Here is a 23,018-nt window from a genome sequence, read left to right on the forward strand (position 1 = left end):
CACCGTTTTTGTTCTATATTTTTTGTCGTTTATCTCACAAGGGTAAGTTAAAGTGCATGAGCACAAGATCTTTTCTTCTACCCCTTGACCCTGAGATTAAGCGGACCCTTCAAAAAACTCGAAAGGAGCAAAGACTTTGAAAACAACTAGAAAAGCAAAAAGAGAGAGAAGGTGAAATCAGTCCTGAAAGTGAGGTAGAGAGTACGAGCACATCAATGGCAGATATTCCACCTCGTGATCCGGTTGATCCACCTGCTGTTAACGGTAATATGAGGGATCATGCAAGAAATGATGAATTCAACCATATCCAGATGGCGGACAACAGAGACGTGGCAATGCGAGAATATGCCGCCACAGCTTTTCAGAACTTTGATTCAGGAATAGTCAACCCTATTCCAACCCACGCAAACTTTGAGCTTAAACCAATGATGTTCCAAATGTTGCAGACAATTGGACATTTTGGAGGGCAGGAACATGAGGATCCACATGATCATCTGAAATCATTCATTCAAATTGCAAATGCAATTCGATTACCTGGTATAACAGACGATGCTCTTAGACTAACACTTTTTCCATTTTCTTTGAAGGACCAAGCTAGAGCATGGGTCAATGCATTTCCACCGGGATCCATCACCACATGGGGGTTGTTAGTGGAGAAGTTCTTAACAAAATTCTTCCCACCTACTCGCCACGCTGATATCAGAGAGGAGATCATCTCCTTTAGACAGTATGATCGTGAACCTGTTCACGAGGCGTGGGAAAGATTTAAAGAACTAATCAGGAAATGTCCGAACCATGGCTTGCCGGCATGCATCCAGATGGAACATTTCTTTAGAGGTTTAGATCATCCTACTAAGATGATGCTAAACAATGCTGCCAACGGAGCCTTTACAAAGAAGACATTCAACGAGATAGTTGACATCCTAAATGACTTAGCTTCACACAACGAACTATGGTGTTCGCAAAGATCTAGGGCAGCACCAAAGAAGCAAGATCCAGCTGGAGTTTTGGCTCTGGACATTGCGACCTCGATGCAGAAAGAGATGGTTACAATAAACCAGAGGCTGAAAGAGATGGCGTTGGGAATAAAAAATCCATTAGCCACGCCGATACAACTTGTGCAGTCGGATTATTGCACTCCTGCCCCTGTTTGCCAAGTCAACTATCTCATTTGTTCATTTTGCAGTGAAAACCATATCTATGATAATTGTCCACATAACCCTACTTCCATTTTTTATGTAGGACATGGGAACAATAGGAACTTTAACCCATATTCGAACACCTACAACCCAGGTTGGAGACACCACCCTAATTTCTCATGGGGAGGTCAAGGAGGTTCGAGCGGTTTTAATCAAGGGCAGAGCCAGCAGAACAAGCAGCCCTATGTTCCACCTACACAGCAATACATCCCGCCGCCGCAACAGCAGTACAATCAGAGAACACAGACTCCACTAGTTCAAAATAACAACTCAAATCTTGAGAATATGATGAAGAAGTACATAGCCCAAACCGACGCAGTGATACAATCCCAAGCGTCATCAATGAGGAATTTCGAGACCCAATTGGGACAGCTCGCCAATGAATTGAAGAATAGACCACAAGGTTCTTTTCCAGGCCATACTGAATTACCAAAACGAGAAGGGAAAGAACAGTGCAAAGCTGTCACCCTTAGGAGTGGACTGGCATATAATGGACCAACAATGCCAACAACAGATGTACAGATTCCGTCCACTGAACCAACTATAAAGATACCAGAGAATCCAACAACACCAGAAAAAGAAAATATTAGAAAAGGTAATGAGGACACCTCGAGTGTTCCTCCACAGGTACAACCTTCTTTTACCCCTACTCCCCCGTTTCCACAAAGATTAGTTAAGAAAAATAATGATTCCCAGTTTAGAAAATTTTTAGATATTTTAAAACAATTGCATATAAATATACCATTAGTGGATGCTCTAGAACAGATGCCAAATTATGCTAAGTTTTTGAAAGATATAGTTTCTAGGAAGAAAAAGATAGGAGAGCATGAACTGGTAGCCATGACAAAATGTAGTAGTGAAGCTGTAGGCAGCCCGCTACCCATGAAGTGTAACGATCCTGGCAGTTTTACCATTCCATGTTCCATAGGAGGAAAAAACTTAGGCAGGGCATTATGTGATCTAGGCGCTAGCATTAATCTTATGCCATTATCAGTTTTCAAATCTTTAGGCATAGGAGAAGCTAGACCTACTACAGTTACCCTCTAACTAGCAGATAGATCTATCATAAGACCTGAGGGAAAGATAGAAGATGTTTTAGTCCAGGTGGACAAATTCATTTTCCCTGCGGACTTTATCATTCTAGATTGCGAGGCGGACTTAGACGTTCCCATTATTTTAGGAAGACCATTTCTAACCACTGGGGATACAGTTTTTAATGTGAGGAAGGGAGAAATTACAATGAGGGTAAATAATGAAGAAGTTAAATTTAACGTTCTAGACGCCATGAAATTACCAGGAGACTTTGAAGAATGCTCTGCTATAAATAGCTTGAATCCTGTTATGTTTGATGAGTTTTATGACTTATTAGTTACAGAGATTGAAGAAGGCTTGATAAGATAGCAGAAGGACCAGAAAATGTGACTAATCCTGTTGAAAAAATACAAAAAGAAGAATGCAAGTCGTTACTTCCGTTCATAGTGGAACCACCCACGTTGGAGCAGAAGCCATTGCCGTCACATTTGAAATATGTGTATCTAGGGGATAACGACACTTTACCAGTTATTATAGCTTCCAATTTATCACCTGCTAATGAATATTCTTTATTGTAGATTTTGGAGAAGCACAAAAAGGCCATTGGATGGACGATAACAGATATCCGAGGGATAAGCCCGACCTTTTGCATGCACAAAATTCTATTGGAAGAAGATGCTAAGAACTCTATTGAGAGTCAAAGGCGGTTGAACCCGAAGATGAAAGAGGTTGTAAGGAAAGAAATTCTTAAATGGCTTGACGCCGGTGTTATATACCCAATATCCGACAGCAGCTGGGTAAGCCCAGTACAGTGTGTACCAAAGAAAGGGGGTATAACCGTGGTGGCCAACGAGGAGAATGAGCTCATCTCAACCCGAACTGTGAATGGGTGGAGAGTTTGCATTGACTATCGCAAACTCAACAAGGTAACGAAGAAGAACCATTTTCCTCTACCGTTTATTGACCAGATGCTCGACCGTCTGGCAGGTAAGGATTTTTATTGTTTCTTAGATGGATATTCAGGTTATAATCAAATTACTATTGCTCCAGAAGACCAGGAGAAGACAACATTTACGTGTCCGTATGGTACGTTCGCTTTTAGGCGAATGCCCTTTGGACTATGCAATGCACCCGCGACTTTTCAGAGGTGTATGATGGCCATCTTCTCTGACATGGTAGAAAATATTCTAGAAGTTTTTATGGATGACTTTTCTGTTTTTGGAAATTCTTTTGACGCATGTTTAGTTAATTTAAAGAGAGTCTTGGAAAGATGTGAACAAACAAACCTAGTCCTAAATTGGGAGAAGTGTCATTTCATGGTACAAGAGGGTATTGTTTTGGGTCACAAAATTTCCAAGCAAGGAATAGAGGTAGACCACGCTAAGATAGACATCATTTCAAAGCTACCTCCTCCTACAAATGTCAAAGGGATTAGAAGTTTTTTAGGGCATGGGGGATTTTACCGCCGCTTTATAAAAGACTTTGCTAAAATTTCTAAACCCTTGTGTCAATTGTTAGAACATGATAGACCATTTGTTTTTTATGATGACTACTTAAAATCATTTGAAATGTTGAAAGTTGCTTTAAGTTCAGCCCCTATAATTATCGAACCTAATTGGGATTTACCTTTTGAGCTCATGTGTGATGCCAGTGATTATGCTATAGGAGCTATGTTAGGACAACGTAAAAACAAGATCTTGCATCCTGTGTATTATGCTAGTAAGACTCTGACCGGTGCACAACTCAATTACACTACTACTGAAAAGGAACTGTTAGCAGTTGTGTTCGCCTTTGATAAGTTTAGGTCTTACTTAATAGGCACAAAAGTCATTGTTTTTACTGACCATTCTGCTTTAAAATATTTATTTGCTAAAAAAGATGCGAAGCCACGTTTGATACGGTGGATTTTGTTACTTCAAGAGTTTGATATTGAAGTTAGGGACAGGAAGGGTACTGAAAACCAAGTTGCTGATCACCTGTCTAGATTGGAATCCCCGCTCTGTGATGATGGAACTGTTATACGTGAACAGTTTATTGACGAGCAACTCTTGCGAGTTGATTCAGTTTCGTGGTATGCCGATATAGCAAATTATTTGGTAAGTCGAATAGTTCCTTATGAGTTCAACAAGCAACAGGTAAAAAAATTTCTAAATGAAGTTCGATTTTTTCGTTGGGATGAGCCTTTTTTATATAAGCTAGGACCTGACAATATCTTACGCAGGTGTGTCGCAGAAGAAGAGCACGAGGCGATATTAGACGCTTGTCATATGTCTCCATATGGAGGACATTTTGCAGGACACAAAACCGCAGCCAAAGTTTTGCAAAGTGGGTTCTTTTGGCCCACTCTGTTCAAAGATGCACATAAGTTTGCCCAGGTTTGTGACAAATGCCAACGGACAGGTAATATATCTAAACGCCACGAAATGCCTCAAACCCCGATCCTTGAGATTGAAATATTTGATGTGTGGGGTATAGATTTTATGGGTCCATTTCCATCTTCTAATGGTAAGCTTTATATATTGTTAGCAGTAGATTATGTTTCGAAATGGATAGAAGCCATTGCAACTGCTACCAAATGGGTTAGCCGAAATATCTAATAGGGAGATAAAAAACATTTTAGAAAAAACTGTAAATCTTAACCGTAGGGATTGGTCTTTGAAGCTTGATGATTCACTTTGGGCATATAGGACAGCATTTAAGACTCCCCTCGGTATGTCCCCCTATAGGCTAGTCTTTGGAAAAGCATGTCATTTGCCTCTTGAGCTAGAATATAAAGCATTTTGGGCTACTAAGAAATTAAATTTTGATCTGTCGGCTGCAGGTGAAGCGAGGAAGTTACAATTGTTGGAATTAGAAGAACACAGGCAATTTTCTTATGAGAATGCTAAGTTGTTTAAGGAAAAAACTAAACAGTGGCATGATAGGCGTCTTCGGCCGAACAATCTTCAAGAAGGTGATCTGGTTCTGTTATTCAATTCTAGGTTGAAACTTTTTCCTGGGAAACTTAAGTCTAGATGGTCTGGTCCCTTTAAAATTTTTAAAGTCTACCCATATGGGGCAGTGGATCTAGTTGACTCTAAGGGAAATATTTTTAAAGTAAATGGGCAGAGACTTAAGCCGTATTTTGGAGAACCAGTGGATAGACGAAAAACCTCTATTCAACTTTCAGGTCAATAAATGTTTGCGAAAAATGTTTTTCCTTCTTATCCGTTTTTGAAAGAACAAAAGTAAAGGAAGGAAGTCTTTGTATCTTGTATTTTCTTTTTGTTTAATTATAAAAAGTTTTTTTTATTAAGAGTGTTTTTGAAAACGTTGAAAAAAAAAAGAAAGAAAGAAAAAAATAAAAAAATGTTGAAAAAATTACGCAAGCGCCTGGCGCCTGCCCTTTGCGAAAAAAGAATCAAGCAGGCGCCTGGCGCCTGCCCTATTTTTTCCAGCATTTCGAAAAATATTAGGGCATCTTCCAATTGTGGAAGAGAAGAATATTTGGTGAATTATCACCCATGCGCTACAAAGAAGGGAAGGTACTGGGATGTCTCCTACATCGGAGATTCGTCATCTTCGAGAGGAGAACCAACAGCTGCGAGATCAGGTTCGAGAAGTCGTGCAACATATCTACAACTTGAGGGCTTCATTGGATTTTGCGGTTTTACCTTCCTGGCCTCCAGCGTTAGCTGCTATCCTTGGTCATCCATCTTCCAGTACCGACACTGATCCTAGTCCACAACCTCCGACTTCATGAAGGGGAGGTTCCTTCTTTACTATTTTTTTGTGTATTACTCTTTTGGTTAATGACGTAGTTTGCATATTCTAGCATTATTACGCATGTTTTTGTTTTGATTATGTTTTGAGCTCAGTTGAAGCATGTATAAATTAGTATCATTTATCTTCTGATCACTTAAAGTATGCCTTCGCTTAACCTTAGTTTAGCTTTTCACATGCCTACCTTGAAGCATCTGTGCTGTGCATGTGATTTCATGTCAATGATGATTCTAAGAGATTGCTGAGTTTTCTGTTCTATGCCTGACTAAGCTTTGAGCTATTTCCTTTGTTTATGTGATAAACCCATTTTCTTTTATGTCTTTTTGATCTTTACAGACTTTAAACTTTTTCTTTACCCCTATATAGGAAGTCCTTGTCCTTTTTACTATTAAGCCTTTTTCATCCGATGCAAAAGTCTTTTCCCAGTGAGGACACTGTCTCTCATAAGTTTGGGGGGGACAATCGTTGTGTCAGTCGTTGTTTCAGAAAGATAAAGTGTTATTTATATTTGAAAACTCATGCTATTTTCTTTTGAAAAAGAGTCAGTTGGAAAAACAAATGCTATTACAGAAAGAAAGTGTTGAAAAGCACTTAGCTTAAAAAGAAAAAGAAAAAAGTTGCAAAAGAGTAAAAAGAGTCTTGTTGAGAGAAAATAAGAGTGGGGAAAAGACTTGTGTTAGAAAGAAAAGAGTGGTAAAAACAATGAGAGTTAAAGAAAATGTATTTATGATTTCCGAGTCCTACTGTAGACACCCATTTAGTTTTAGGTTGGGTGTTGACTTTGAAAATAGCAGTAAAGATGGTGATAAGTGACTTCGTGTTTCTCATTGTCGTTGTTTTATGACCTAGCTTGTTAGTTCAAAGTCTTTCTACGAGTAGCTGTGGTTGAAACCGATGTTAGTGTGTGGAAACCTCAGGAGCTAGTAGCCGGTCTTTCAGATGTAAAAGTCTTAATGTAAGAAGGGAGTGTGCAGATTCCTTAGAGATATTTGAAAACGTTTTCTGTTTTTGAAAGGAAAAAGGATTTTGAAAGAGAAAGTTTTTATCATTTCAAACTTGGTTTATAGTGACTAAGCTTACGAAGGCAATAGAATGGTAGGCTTTGACATCTTTTCCCTGAGACAATTTATGATTGAACATCTCGGTTGCTTTTGCTCTACCTTGTCCATGTGTTAGAAAGCTGATTAAAGTTGCTAAGTTTTGCTTGAGGACAAGCAAAAAGTTAAGTTTGGGGGTGTGATTACGCTTGTTTACATGGGTAAAAAGAAGGTTTTAGATGCTGTTTTTACTATGCTTTAGCTTTGTTTCAGACTTTTCTCGGTCATTTGAGTTCCAATTCATGCAAAATTCATATATGGTGGTTTCTGGTTCGCTTATATTGTATTTATGACATTTTAGGACCATTTGGGAGTGGAAATTAATCAAAAGAAGCAAAAAGTCGGAAATACCTACATAGGAGGCGCCAGGCGCCTGGGAAGGCTGCAGAAAACTGGTTTTCTTCCAACTTTGCCCTTAATGAAACGCGTCTTCCAATGCGTTTTGGTGGTTCCAACCGATGCATACGTGTAGAAGAAGTGTTCCACTATCAGTTTGAGCACAATTTAGTCAGTCAAAGATGTTGGAAATGGGTGATTCACCATCGTTTTAGGACCTACCTAACCAATTCTGCACAGCTATAAATTCCAGCAGCTTCTCCACCAAAATCATCAAGCCTTGCTTCCTTCTCTTGATCATTTTTAGTGTTTCTTTATTGCTTTCTAATTACTTTTGAGTTGTTTTCATTAGTTGCTTTTGGTTTTTAAATCCGGAGCACTTTACATTTCTTTATTGAGCTTTGTTTTGTTTCCATTTGTACTTAGTTATTTTCTACTTATTCAAATTTATAAAAATCCAGCACTTTGCTTATCTCCCCTTTGCCTTTACTTATTTTCAGTTAAGAGAGTTGTGTTTTTGGAGGAAAGAACACGTGACACTCCCCCTTGCTTGAAAGAGAAGGGCGAAGCTCTCAATCCCGATAAAAACTCTCCGTTAGTTAACTTTTGTTGTTCACACATGCATTCCAATTTCAACCATTTTACTTGCTGTATTTTCTTCAATATGTCTTTCTAAATTCCCGTCTCTAGCCCGGTTATGGATAGTTAGCCTTTTATTTCTAAAAAGGGTTGCTAAGAAGTAGTGTTCCGCTTAAGTAGCCTAGACATAGGACCTTAACCCGAGGTTGCGACTATTTCCATCCTAAAACTAAGATATCTCTCATAATAGACATATTAGGGAATGTCTTAGGACTTTGAACTTGCTTAGACATAAGTCAAGTGAGAAGCGTAGTCGTTGGTTTCTAAAGTAAAATGCATATTGTCCTTAGCATGTCCTTGATTCTTTGTTGGCTAACTTGAAGTAATTCGGGCTAGGTTTTACCATTATAAGTCCAAATCCCAAATCCAAAACCATTATTTGTGACCACTTCCCATTTTACAAGAATCACTCATTTCAACATTCACTATTCTTTAAAACTTTAGAGTTTGGAAATTATTTGAAGTCCTTGAGGATCGATACTTGGATACTCCATCCATTTTATATTACTCTGACAGGTGTGCGCTTGCATCTATCGAATTGTTACCACGCTTAGTGCGTGCGTTCAGCATAAACCACCAGTCAAGTCAAGGTTGTTGGATTACAATCCCTTGGTGCGTCCGGTTGAAGCTTCAAGGCCAAACTCCGAGCTTGGTAAGTCGAGCTCGACCTCACTTCAATTTAGTATTTCAACTTCTAGTTCTGACCTTTTGTTTTAACTGTCTTGCAGCAATGGTGTGCGGATTCACAGGTAGTGTGAAGCGCAAGTCTAAGGGTCGTGCTCACGCCCTTAAGACTGTTCAAAACACAAAGCCAATAACTTCTGTTGCGGCTCGTCCTGTGGCCCAATACAACGCTGGGCCATCTTCTGAAGTTCCAATTCCGGTGATCGAGTTGGACTCTGCTGGGGAAAACTCTAGAGAAAAGCGCTTGAGGAACGAGCCCGAGGCGCTTAGGGAGGACTCTCCTTTGAAGAGGAGAAGAAAGAAGAAGAAAACCACTTCCTCCTCGGAGGCCGGTCTTCGTGGGCCACTGCCCATGAGTCATGCTGACCTAGTGGATGACCCTGAAGCTCGGATGGGGGGGACATCCGATGTGAAGATGCAGTTCAGAATGGAACCGTCAAGCTCCGGGGTGAAGGATCAGGTGTCCCGCATCTCGGCTGTGTGCTTGGACCGCTGCCTTAGGAGAGCGTCCAAGTTTGTAAGCGACCCAGGGTTCGTGCTGCAAAGGTAAGACCTGCTTCTGTGTTTGCTTTTACTTTTACAACTTATAGCTCGGTCTAACTCTTGTGTGCTTGGTCGTCGCAGGCGTTCATTGCTTCCATTCACTCGGCGGTTATGATAAAGGCCGAGTTGGATGGAAGGGAGGCTTTAGCAGCGAAGGAGAGGGAGAACTCCTCTGCTGCCTTAGAGGCCGCCACCACGCTGAAGGGCGAGCTGCTGAAGGCCCAAAGCGAGGTGGATATCCTGAGGGCCGAGGTGGAAGCCAAGGCCGAGCTGCTGAGGAGGGAGGATGAGAGGCATAAGGCCCACCTCCGAGCTGCCCATGCAATCACTAAAGGGCTGGAGAAGGAGAAGTTCTAACTCCTTAAGAAGAAGGACGACCTGGCTCTAGTCCTTGAGAAGAAGAATACTTCGCCAGGGCTCCTTACTGCCGAGCTCAAGGAGGCAAAAGAGCGCCTCTCCAACAGGACGCTTTTGGAGGAGGCTTTCAGGCAGCACCCAGACTTCAATGGGTTCGCTAAGGACTTCAGTGATGCGGGCTTCAAGTTCTTGATGAAGGGCATTGCTGCCGATATGCCTACCCTTCAAATCGACCTTGGTGACCTGAAGAGAAAGTACGCTGAAAAGTGGGCCTCAGGACCCAACAGTACTCCAGGCCCCTAGTCGCTGGTGGAGAAGTATGTTAGGGAACTAAACTCTGACTACTCCGACATGGAAAATGAAGACGCTCCAAGCCAGGAGCCAACTGATGTCGGCACCATGCAAGAAGAAGTCCCCTCACAGCAGGGCGGATCTCAGGAGATGAACCTTCTGGGCTCCCAAGGCGAGCTGTCCTCTCACCTCGGGAGTAGCTGAGGCTTTTTATTTATTTTGTTGTTTGTGTTTATTTTTTCTTTTTGTAAGTCTTTGGGCAGAGCTACAAGGTATACAAGCCTTGGCTCTGTCCATTAATCAATGAAATCTTCTTTTCTCCACTTCTGCACACCAAGCTCTGTTTTTTCTTTTATTGCTTTTTCCTTAAGCTTTGAAACTTACTTTTGTAAATTTGAACTCATATATGAATAATTTCATCTCGCACCTCTAACTCGTAAGCTTAAAGAATTGAGTTTGGGGAGGAACTCTTTCCACATCGCCCCTTGTGTTTGTTTTTAAGGTTTGAATTTGAGAGTTTCCTTCTCTGGTCTTTAATATTTCTCCTCGAACTCGGAAGTCCAAAAGATCGAACTGTCGGTTGGCATGCCGATCTCAACTGGAACAACAGCTTCAGAGCCAAAGGCCAGTGAGAACGGAGTTTTGCCAGTTGACTCTCTTGGGGTAGTCCGATATGACCATAACACTTCGGGTAGCTCCTCGGCCCATCGTCCCTTTTTGGAGTCCAATCTCAGTTTAAGTCCTCGTTTTATAATTTTGTTTATTGCTTAAACCTGCCCATTTGCTTTCGGATGCGCAGGGGACGAACTGAGATGGCTTATGCTCAGATTCCTACAAAAGTCCTTGAACTTTGCATTGTCGAACTACTTTCCATTGTCCGTCACAATAGCGTTTGGTATACCAAAACGACATACAATGTTCATCCATATGAAAGATGTGACTCTGGACTCCGTGATGTGAGACAGCGCCTCGGCCTTGGCCCACTTGGTGAAGAAGTCCACAGCGACAACGGCGAACTTGGTTTGCCCTTTGCCAAGAGGAAAAGGACCTATGATAGCTACTCCCTATTGTGCGAATGGCCACGGGGTCGAGATGGGAGTGAGCAGCACGGGAGGTTGATGGATAATGTTTGCAAAGCACTGACAGTTATCGCAGGCTTTCACAAACTGTTTGGCATCCTGCTCAACGGTGGGCCAGTAATACCTTTGTCGGACCACCTTGGCCGATAACGACCTGACGCCAGAGTGGTTTCCACACACTCCCTCATGGATTTCCCTAAGGATGTAAATGCCCTCTTTAGGAGGCAGGGAGAAGCCACGTCGGTACAGTGCTCCATCCTGGAGTATGAACCGAGCTGCTTTTCGTGCCATTTTCTTTTGCTCCTTTGAATCTAACGGCGGATTTCCTTTGATGAACTCCACGATTGGGTCCATCCACGAGGGTGCTGGAGTGTCAACCTCCATCATATCTGGCTCTAAGATTGAAGGATTGTCCAAGATCTCAACCGGGACCGATCTGGCCAGGTCGGTCTCATATGCTGATGCCAACTTGGCTAAGGCATCTGCATTGGAATTTTCCGATCTTGGAACTTGATTCACCTCGTAAGTTTCGAACTGGGCGAGGTGCGATCTGACTTTGCTTAAATATTTTTCCATCCGGGGATCTTTTGTTTGATACTCCTCCTTAATCTGATTTACGACCAACTGGGAGTCACTAAAGACCTTGATGTGGATGGCCACCAGTCATTTTACAACGCGTAAGCCTGCCAAAACTGCTTCGTACTCGGCCTCATTGTTTGAAGTCCGAAAGTTGAACCGCAGGGCATATTCGAACCTCATGCTACTCGGTGCGAGCAAGAGGATCTCTGCTCCGTACCCTCTCTCATTGGAAGATCCGTCAACGTAGATCATCCACGGAAGATCGAACTAAGCCGACTGAGGCGATGGGGTGAGCTCCGCGATGAAATCGGCCACTGTTTGCCCTTTCAACGCAGTTCTTGGTTCGAACTGGATGTCGTATTCACTCAACTTCATTGCCCACTTCATCAGGCGCCCTGATGTTTCCAGCCTGTGGAAGATGTTCTTCAGGGGCAAGTTGGTAAGTACTATGACGGTATGCGCTTGGAAGTATGGCCTAAGTCTTCGGGCCGAGGTGACTAATGCGAAGGCTAGCTTCTCCATTTTGGGACATCTGGTCTCGGCCTCGGTCATGGCTTTACTTGTGTAATAAATAGGACTTTGGCACACTCCCTTCTACTTGATTAGGGCCGAGCTGACAATGCTGTCAGACACTGCCAGGTACAAGTGGAGCTTGTCTCCTGGCAATGGCTTGGCGAGCAGAGGTGCCGAGCAAAGATAGTTTTTCAACTGCTCCAGTGCTTGCTCGCACTCGCACTCTTTCTTAGGACTTTGAAGAAAGGAAGGCACTTATCTGTTGACCTCGAAACGAATCTATTCAGGGCTGCAATCCTGCCATTGAGGCACTGAAGCTGCTTTAAAGTCTTGGGTGCCTCCATCTCGAGCTCGGCCTTTACCTTCTCTGGGTTGGCTTCGATCCCCTGGTTGTTTACCATAAAACCAAGGAACTTCCCGGTGGAGACTCCAAAGGCACACTTGGCTGGATTGAGCTTCATTTGATATTTCCGGAGAACTTCAAATGCTTCGGCCAGATCGGAAAGATGCGACTTTGACTGCTTGCTCTTGACAAGCATGTCGTCCACAACACTTCCATATTCCGGCCGATCTGCTTGGCGAACATTTTGTTCACCATTCTTTGGTAGGTCGCCCCCACATTCTTTAGGCCGAAGGGCATAACCTTGTAGCAATACAGACCTTGGTCTGTTATGAATGCGGTATGATCTTGATCTGGAACATGCATTTTGATTTGGTTGTATCCGGAGTAGGCATTCATGAAGGTAAGCAGCTTGTGCCCTGCTCTTGCATCTACGACCTAGTCAAGCCTTGGTAGTGGGAAGCAGTCTTTTGGGCATGCCTTATTTAAATTTGTAAAATCTACGCACATCCTCCACTTTCCGTTAGCTTTTTTTAACTAATACAACATTAGAGAGCCACTCAGGATACAGAATTTCTCTTATATATTAAGCTTTTAAAAGTTTGTTTACTTCCTCAGCAATTACATCACTCATCTCCCTATTTACAAGTCTCCTCTTTTGCTTTACAGGTCGGAATGATGGGTCTATGTTGAGACAATGCACCATAATCTTCGGATCGATGCCCGACATGTCTTCATGGGACCACGCAAAAACGTCCGAGTTGGACCTGAGGAAGTTGATCAGCTTCTCCCTATCAGTGGCCCTCAGCTTGGTTCCTATGCTTACTTGTCTTTCAGGGCTAAGCAAAGGAACAAGCTCGAGTTCCTCTGTCGGTGCGGAGAATTCCCTTTTACCTACTTTCGGTAGGTCGGCCTCGGACTTCAGCAATTCGTCCTCGTTGGCTTGTCCTAGGGCGCATACTGATGACCCTTTAAGTGCGGTGGCATAGCACTCCCTCGAAGTTTTCTGCTCCCCTCGGACCGTGCCCACTCCATTAGGAGTTGAGTACTTCAGGACTTGATGAAGTGTTGAGGGAACGGCCCGGAACGAATGGATGATGGGTCTCCCGAAGATGGCGTTGTAGGCCGACCTTCTGTCGATCACGACGAACTTGGCCATCTGAGATACTTGTGTATCATCTTGCCCAATCGTAACCGGCAAGTCGATACACCCTTCTGGAGAGATTGATTCTCTAGAGAATCCAACCAAGGGTGTTGGACTCTTCTTCAACTAAGACCTGGTCCATCCCAAGGCCAGATATGTCGGAAGGGACAAGATGTTGGCAGACGCGCCTCCATCTACCAATACTCTTCTAACCAGGACATGATCGATAAGAGGGGTGATCACAAGTGCATCATTGTGGGGCAAGTGGACCCCCTCCAGATCGGCATCGCCGAAGGTAATGGAGCAAGTCGGTTTCTACTCCCTGATGATGCACACCTCGCGCCTGGCTTCGCGAGCTAGCTCTTTTCATTTATTTCCAGACTGGCCCCCACTTGGGCCCCCAAAAATAGTGTTGATGACCACAAGTCGGTCATCTCGACGAGGCGGCGTCCTTGAACGCTTCCTCTCTTCTTTCTTCTCTACTGAGTTGGACCTCGGTTTTCCAACGAATTTTTTGAAGTAGCCGTCTTGAATGAGGTCTTCAATCTAGCGCTTCAGTTCCCAGCAATTTGATGTATTATGACCGTGATCGCGATGAAAACGACAATATTTATCTTTATTGCGCTTTTCTGGGTCTCCTCGGAGCTTCTCAGGTCGCTTGAGGAGCTTTTCCATCCCACTTTCCTCGATGTTTGAAAGTATTTCAGAGATGGGGATGGTGGTCGGAGTGTATCGCTCATAAAGTCGGTTTCGGCTGTGTCCGCTATCCGACCTTCGATAATCAGCTCGGTTGCTAGAGGAGGATGGTCCCTTGTCTTTAGATTTGGAATCAACCTTCCTCTTCTCTTGGCTGGGCTTCCTCTGGTCGATCTGCTTCTCAGGTCGGCCAGTCTTGGTTCGGAGGAGCTCTTGTCCATCAATGACTTTCTTCGCCTTTTGCAGAACTTCGGGGAAGGTTGTTGGAGCCTCCTCTCCAAGCTTAACGGTGAGGGTCTCATCGGCCAGGCTGGTGAGGAAGTAGCACATGGCCGAGTCATCGGAGCAGTGCGCAACCTTCAACTGCTCCTCCTGGAACCTTGTGACATAATCTCTTAGCGTCTCACTTTCTTTCTACCTAATGGTGGTGAGGTGAGTTGTTGTCTTCCTATTGTAGTGCCGAGAAGAGAATTGGCTGATAAATTCTTTCCTCAGCTGGGAGTAGGTCGAGATCGACCTGGCCGGCAGTCTTCGATACCACAGGCGCGCGCTGCCGGTGAGCGCGATCTGGAAGGCACGACACTTGATTGCATCTGTTGCCGCCTGAAAATCCATGAGGCCTTCGAAGACCTCAACATAGTCTTTTGAGTCCTTAGACCCATCATAAGGCTTCATGGTGGGAGTTTTGAACTTCGGAGGGGTTGGAGCCTCCAAGATGTCCGAGGTGAATGGCGATTTCCCCAAGTCGCTATCATCGAACGGGCTCTCTTTTTTTTCGCACCTAGCCTTCAAGGCTTCAACCTGAGCATCAAACTTGCTCTTTAGCTGGTCGAACTTCTCCCTTGTGATTACTCCCTCGGGAGTTATTCGGTTGTAGGAGGACTCGACTTGCTGGTTGGAGTTCTTGTGCGAGCAGGACGGAGATCGTCCCTTTCGGAGGGACGAGCTTCTCTTTCTGTTGAGATGCTCTCGGAGATCACCTATCTGATGAGTGTACTCTTCATCCTCATCTCCTCCAGGGCGCAGACCTCTTTGCTCGTGCATCTCATCGTGCGGCACCCGATCTTCAGAACGAGACCCAGCATCCGCGGCTTGCACCATCTCGTTGTACATCTCTTCCATAGTGCGCATCTGAGTGCGCATTGCCTCAATTTCTTTCTGGAGTGCATCGAAGTTTTCCCTAGTAGGAGCTGGGGCTGGTCCACGAGTGGTTTTCCTTGAGGCCCCACCTCGGCCACGATTGGCCTTGGACGGTTTTAGATGTGCCGGTGGCAGAACGGGCGTGGTGATGCGTGCCGACCTATGGAGCGGCTCGGTCCCAAGGCCTTCATGAATCTGGCCCTCTGCCACTTCTGCCCCGACCTCCCTTTAGTGTCCATCATTAGCAGCTAGAGCTCTTCGGTCTGCTGTGTTGGTTGAGTTTGCTGACTGAACCATTTTTGTTCACGCTTTTAGATCGGGATGACTTAGATTGTTCTTCCCACAGACGGCGCCAAATGTTTATGCAAAGGATTGCACAACGCTGTTCTACGAACCAAGCTCGAACCCGGTCCCCGGCTCGACCTGAACTCAAGAGTGAACCTGCACAAGAGGGTAAACTCTCCGACGCTCAAGTCAGTGTAGGTCGGGCACAATATAAGGTTCGAGATGAGATTCGATACCTGAGCGCGAAATGAGACCCTCTATTTATAGGTGGTGGGTCCGACAGTACTCACGACAGGCGGTTACTTTTGTCCTTTTTCATGTCGAACCTATCGGGTTTGAGCAGATCGAACCCGTCCAGGTCGGACCGGGGCTTTTTACACTTAGCCCCCACGATGGCTGAACCAAGTCTCCTCGGCAGGTTCGAGGTGGACCTGGGGAACTTTTATTCCCGAAACACCAATGAGCGTCCTCCACGTGTCCCAAGTATTTTTACTCCCAAACAAAGTTCATAGATAAACTTGTAAGTCTGCTATTTCTCCCTCTAAGAAGATATTTTTCCATGCTTGTAACCAAGAAACAAGTCCATGTACACTTCCTCGAACAAGTTACCATGCAGAAAGACATTGTTGACATCAAGGTGAATAAAAACCCTATTAAAAGAAGCTGCAAGAGTGAGCAATATTTTAATAGTGACTAATTTGGCAACCGAAGAAAAAGTCTCAATATAGTCAAGGCCCTCCTGTTGAGTATATTCCTTTGCAACCAGCCTAGCTTTGTATCTCTCGATAGAACCATCAGATTTATGTTTGACCTTATACGCCCATTTACCTCCAATAGATTGTTGACCTAGAGGAAGAGGCACAAAAGACCAAGTTCGGTTCAATTCCATAGCTTTCAACTCATCATTCGTAGAAGTACGCCAATGAGTAATGAGAACGACCTGGTGATAAAATTAAGGTTCAAAATGAGAAGATACATTCATCAAAAAGGTTCTATGCGATTGTGACAAATTATGATAATATAAATATTTGTCTGAAGGATAACATAAAGAGCTACTGGCTGGAGAATTGTGATCGAGACTACAATGGTAGTCATTAAGATAAGATGGCCTCTATGTAGGCCTGGATGACCTGCAAACAAGTTGCAGATGTTGCACAGCAGATGAACCAGCAACGTCTGAAACAACAAGATGTTGATCAACAGAAACAACAGGAACATCAGCAATCGGTGTAGGCAGAACAAGAGTAGCATACTCAATAGGAGAATTGTCCTCAGTAACAGGAAGTTCAGTGGTAGTAGCGTCAACAACAAGAGCAAAAGGCTGAATGGAAGGCTAAAAAACAACATGATGTTCAATAACAGCATGGACATGTCCAATAGAAGAAGAACTAGAAATATCAGCATGAACATCCTCATTCAAAAGGTCAACAGGCGGTATAGTAGAAGAACTCCCAGAAAAATCATGACTTTGGCAAGACAATATCAGGAAAAGCTCAACATCGGTAGGTTGAGGGGAAACTGTATGAAACGGGAAATAATTCTCATGAAAGACAACATCCCGTGATATGAAAAATCGCTTATGCTCAATATCATAAAGCTTGTAACCTTTCATCCTTGGTGGATAGCCAACAAAAACTGAAGGAAGAGCACGAGGATGAAACTTGGAACGATTAATAGGAGAGGAAGTAGATGCAAAACATAAACACCCAAACATTTTCAAAGAAGAATAGTAAGCAGGTTCCCATACAATCGATGAAAAGGAGTATCCCAACCACAAACAGGAGAGGGAGTTCGATTTATCAAAAAACAAGTCGTAAGAACACATCCACCCCAAAAAATAATCTAAAAGTATATTTTACCCTATTTGTTTAGTCACTTACAAAGATAGCGTTTTAAAAAATATATATCTATAATTTTTTTTAGTACAACCTGGAGGTGTGACAACCTCTTGGCTCTTTGGCTAAAAAAATATATTATAAATTATTAGTTGACTTAAATAATTGTCACTAATATGTTTTTATTTGTGATTGACATTTTAATCTTTTAAAAAATTGACATTTTAATGGGTCCATTTTTATAACAATTGCCTATTTCAAGTTGGGTAAGTTAGCGTGGGTCAAATAATATGAATTGGGTATGTCTTTAATTTTATAGGTATGTTACTAATGAGGAATGACGACCTTCCAAAAGTTTAAATTAGTTACAAGATCAAAATCGACCGATACGAAAACACTCAAATCTAGCCAATACATATTCGCTCTTGGAGATATCCTTGCAAATTAAGGAGTACTCGTAACTCGCAACAAATCTTGAAAAAAAAAATCAACTAATGTATTAATCTCATCACTTATCAGAGTTTTGCAATTTAGAGAAATAAAAAATTATGGGTTAAAAGTTAAATGGAAACTTTTTCCCCATACTTTAATTAGGCTATCATATTTATCATGCTAGAAATAGTCTAAAACTATTTTTACAATTTTATACTTATGCCTGGAAAGAACAAATGAGAATCTAAAACACTAAACCAAACCCAAAAAAGAAAGAAAAAAAAAGAAAAAAGAAAAAAAAAAGCTAAAAGAAGAAACTGATTTCTACTTAGAAGAAGCCTTGATCAAAGCTGTGGCGTCAGCCCTCTGATGGAAGAGCTGGGATTGCTCCCTTCTTTGTTGTGGTTATGGCTCCACATGCATTTGCAAATCTCAGCACCTCCCTCAGCCTCTTCTCGTCCTGCAACACGTACAATATCGCTCTCAAAACCCGAGCAAACAAAACTAGCAAACAAAACTAACTCTAAGACCTCGTTTGATCGATAACTATAAAAGATATGGTACCGCGAGAATTGATTGATCGTCTACAATCTTGCAAAGAAGGGCGCCAACGAATGAGTCGCCTGCTCCAGTTGTGTCCACTGTTTTTACCTGGAAGGCATCCACCGTGCCACGGAAGTTCTGTATTTTTTGCCAAAGCGAAACCAGAATTAGAAACATAGTCTGCCTCTCTATTCTACTTAGAAGAATACTTTTAATCAGACAAGTGTTTTGGGAATTGGACTGTTTTTCGACAGAGAAACAATGGGCAAAACATGATAAATAGAATTGTGTAATTGTGTGGACTGTTAAGATGCATTGATGAACTAAGTTCGAACCAAGTTCGAAGAAGTACGTTTTGAAAGTACAGAGATCAAAATGAGCGTACCTTGGTGTAGTATCTGCAGCCCTTCTCACCGAGAGTGACGAGGAGGAGCTTCAAGTTGTCATGCCACAGAGACATGGCGGATTCATCGTCGATCTTGTTGCTCTTGGTGAGGAATTTGAATTATCAGGAAAATGTAATCCGTATTGTAATTGTAAATAGAGTTAATAGAAATTAATTTTTCTGCCAAAAAATAAACATATTCGTTGAGTTTTTGTTTTAGTTTTTTCTTTTCGAGATATTTAAATTTCTGGTTTGTCAATAATTGGATTTGGATATAATTTTACGGCACATTTAGTTTCGAAACACAAAAGGAGAGTGAGGATATTTTTAAGATTTAGTTTACATTGTTGACTTTTCAAAAAACTTTTCCAACAGTCAATAATTATTTTCTACAACCTTGTTGGAGTAAAAAATTTTCAAATAACTATCATTTTAAACTAGTTAAACTCGATCGGACCACGAATTTATAAATAGAGACTCTCACCCTAATCTCAGGTATTGCATCTTAGCTCCGTCTTAATATCAAGGTTGAATTAATACAAACTTTTCTTAGCCACGAACAATTGTTTCTATAGTTTAAAGTCAACTTATTCAAGTTAATAAAATTTAGCGTAGCATACTTATTTACTTTATATATAGAAGAGCAGAATTAAAATAGCTGGAAAAAACCTAATTTTAAAACTTTCAGTTTAGTCGCTATGTTTGGGTTTAGTTTCCATTCAGCTGCTATAATTTTAAAAGTTTCATTCGGATCTATGTGAACACACAAATCTAAACCATCTCCCGTGAGCTTGAAATTTCCACCAATTTAACCTTTTAATGTTTAATTTTAATATCTCAACTCGTTAAATACCTATTTCCAACTAAAAATGTCTGAGTTCAAATCCAAAATGTTTAACCTTAATTTAAGTTTTGAAATTAAAATTTAAAAATTAAGTTGTAAATTATTAAATAAACTTCACACTAACGACTACTAAATATGTATCTTATTTCCTAAAATTTGAGTTTATTTTATTTTTAAATTTAGTTATTAAAAAGTTTGAACGGAGTATGTAACGTTTTAACTGTTTTCAATTCTACGTTTACTCTCGGATAACTCTTTAATTTTCAAATACGTCTCAAGATGTTGGTGGCATATTCAAGTTGCAACATTACATGTTGGATCTATATCTCAGATTTAGGTTGGTGACATTACAATTCCACTTTGTGGTACGAGTCTATAGCTAGGGTCTTAGCCCAATTGTTGCTATTGTTATTTTTTATTTTATAATTAGTGTATTTTTTTTATTTCAAATATTTCGTGAACTTATGGATGATAATTACAAAGTTTGTATTTTTTTTTTAAATTATGTAAGTCAATACCTTACAAATTTTTTAATTAATTATAAATAGTTAATTAATTAATTAATCAATTGTGAATGGTATTATGTAAGTAATCGAAGAAATTAGAATACAAAAAAGTTTTTCTTAGTAACTTATACAATTTTCAAATAATTAATATAATTTATAAATATAATTAGTAAGATAAATATATATTTTGTAGTGAGGTTGAAAATATATATAAAAAAAAGCCTAAATGAGGCAAATTGTATTTTTTTTAATTAAAATATAAAAATACTTATATATTTTTAATAATATTAAAAATAGTGTCATTAAAAATATTGTATCAGATAATGCAATGTGTATGCATCTAAGAGATTAAGTGAATGTAACGTGAAAAGTTAGAAGGTAAAAAGTTTTGTATCCATTTATTTAAATTAATTGTAATTAAATATTTATATATAATAATATATTTAATTGTAGAATACGAAGGTTTTGGAATGTTAAAAGATTTATAATTTTTTAGTTCCCTCCCCTTATAATTTAGTGTCTTCAATTCATTTCCACTAATTATAAATAATAAAATATATTTAATGTAACTATAACGTTTCTATAAATTTAAAGTAAATACTAATTTAGTTAAATAAATTATTTTTATAATGAATAAAATTATTTTTTTATTAAGTGCATTGCACGTGGTAATGCACTAGTGTCAATAAAAATATCGAGGTCTCAATTTTATATATATATCAATGGATAGTTTTTAAATTATTATAAAAATAACAAATTTTTAAATTAAAAATAAACATTTAAATAAGTTAAAATTTATTAGTAGTAATATTATGTTCATATTAATAATATTTTGTTGACTTTTTTTCCTTATTTTAAAAATGTCAATTCACTTTGTTAGATTTTTAATAGTGAAAGAAAGTGAAACTTGATAACAATGAAAAAATGGTCGAACATACAAATTTAACATCCGAAAATTAAATTCGTGTATTAAGAATTTGATTGTTATTGTGTAACAAAATTTTTATGTTTCTAACTTTTGTGTCATGTAACATCAAATTTGTTAAAGTTGCAAATATGTTCAAGTTACATATTTCTTAAAGATGAAGTTATCTTTTAAATAACGAGTTTTTTCCTTTATTTGGTTAAAGTTATAATTGTAACTTTATATGTGTTTAAGTTTCTTAGAAGATGTTACACATTTAGACAAAGGCTCTCCAAGCACGTTGAAAATTCGGCCGAGAGTCGTTCCGCCGACTGGAACATTTAGAGGACTTTTCGTGTCAATCACGTCCATTCCTCTCATTAGACCATCTGTAGCATATATAGTTTCTGTTTTCCTTCATTTTGAGATATCCAAGTATACCTCAATTGAGTATATATTCTTCTCTTCACACAAAAATTCTCTCATTCTTTTTGAGTTCTTGTTCTTGTTTGTGTTGAGAGCAAGTGTCTAAGAGTTCTGTCAGATCCGAGTAGTTCGAAGTTGCAGTTCTACCAGAGTTAGTTGTGTATCCTGCTGAGACAAATGCTGTAGTCTGCTAGAAACTTATGCAGAGCGAATAATTGTCTTCAGGTCAGCGCTATTGAAGCGTGCCTCGACTAATTTAATCAAGTTTAGTGTTCATCAAATTGTCAAAGTGTGTATTGTTTGTAGCCAGTTACATTGTAATCTGTTTGCCAGTATTACATTGTTTATATATACATCGTATATTTATCCAACACACTTTTCATGTTGATGTCAAATTCATGGACATATTGAAAAGTACACATGTCGACCAAAATCTAATAATATCAATTGTTTTTTATATGGTACTTTTGGTAGAATTATTTTATATGAATAAAAAAGTGGATTATGATTAATGGGTTCTTTAATTGGAAAGTGACCAGGGTCCACGTTGGCGGGCGACCATGGGCGCTCTTTGAAATATTTTTTAATCATATATTTTTTGGGTTAAATATATAATTTTGTTCTCTTAATCTTTAACAAATTTTATTTAATTCTGAGTGTATTAGCTTTTCTTCTAATAAAAGTATTATAATAAAACATAAGATTTATTGATAAAATAAAGATTTGACGTTAAAATAAATTCTTTTATAATTTGTTTAAAATTATGTTAGGGTTAGTATGGTTGGAGGTTAATTTTAATGTGATATCTATCATATTTTATGATTAGAGGATCAAATTCGTAGTTTAATCCATTAATTATTAAAGTGATTTGTTATTAGGTTCTTTTTACTTAAAAGTCTTATAATTAAAATACGTTGGTTTAAAAGTCTTTATTCAAAAAGCACTTCCAAACAAACTCATATGATTTGGTTATATATATTTCTTGCCTTTAATATTTTTGATGGATTGAAACACCAAAAGAAAAAAAGAAAGAATTTTGATGTTAGCATGTAAATATTATATATATATATGTAGAGTCATGAATCAAGAATCTTACAGGTTATCGTTGGATCAAATTTTTTTGTTTCTAAAAGTAAAAGATTTAAAATTGTTACAAATAATAGGGAAAGAACTAATATTATAAGAGCAAAGAAAAGATGATTTTTTTTGGGTCAGATTATAAGTTTGATCCTCATTTCATCTTCTAGAGTTATGTCTAATAATAAGTCTCTAAATACTCGTTTGGTAATGTTCTCATTTTCTGTTTATTGTTCCTATTTGTCATTTTTTGAGAAACAGACATGTTTGGTAACTAATCTTGTTTGTTTTTTTTTTCAAAAAAGGATCGATTTTTAGAAACTACAAAAGTAGTTTCGTTCTTATTGTTC

The 23,018-nt window shown here is 39.9% G+C and overlaps 1 protein-coding gene and 1 non-coding gene across 2 annotated transcripts; both read right to left on the reverse strand.

Annotated features, from left to right (window-relative positions):
• Positions 1–695: 695 nt before the first annotated feature.
• On the reverse strand, positions 696–802 carry LOC148210717 (small nucleolar RNA R71). The gene has a single exon (XR_015792032.1). It is a non-coding gene; the product is annotated as a small nucleolar RNA R71 (small nucleolar RNA).
• A 17,288-nt stretch (positions 803–18,090) lies between these two features.
• On the reverse strand, positions 18,091–19,024 carry LOC111025332 (putative fructokinase-4). Its single transcript, XM_022303175.2, has 3 exons — positions 18,912–19,024; positions 18,548–18,664; positions 18,091–18,443 (listed from the first exon to the last, which is right to left on the reverse strand). The coding sequence occupies exons 1-3, from the start codon at positions 18,984–18,986 to the stop codon at positions 18,342–18,344; spliced, it is 294 nt and encodes a 97-aa protein (XP_022158867.1). The 5' UTR covers positions 18,987–19,024; the 3' UTR covers positions 18,091–18,341.
• Positions 19,025–23,018: the final 3,994 nt, after the last annotated feature.

This window comes from Momordica charantia (genome assembly GCF_013281855.1).
Source record: "Momordica charantia cultivar OHB3-1 chromosome 6 unlocalized genomic scaffold, Mcharantia_2.0 BLBB01000006.1, whole genome shotgun sequence".
NCBI classification, from domain to species: domain Eukaryota; kingdom Viridiplantae; phylum Streptophyta; class Magnoliopsida; order Cucurbitales; family Cucurbitaceae; genus Momordica; species Momordica charantia.

What these genes read in the sequence shown, in the direction of transcription:
- LOC111025332 (XM_022303175.2), bottom strand. Translation starts at nt 18,986, where the DNA reads ATGTCTCTGTGGCATGACAACTTGAAGCTCCTCCTCGTCACTCTCGGT. An exon ending in GCTGCAGATACTACACCAAG is followed by an intron (nt 18,665 to 18,911) that starts GTACGCTCATTT and finishes CAAAAAATACAG; the next exon opens with AACTTCCGTGGCACGGTGGA. An exon ending in ACGATCAATCAATTCTCGCG is followed by an intron (nt 18,444 to 18,547) that starts GTACCATATCTT and finishes TACGTGTTGCAG; the next exon opens with GACGAGAAGAGGCTGAGGGA.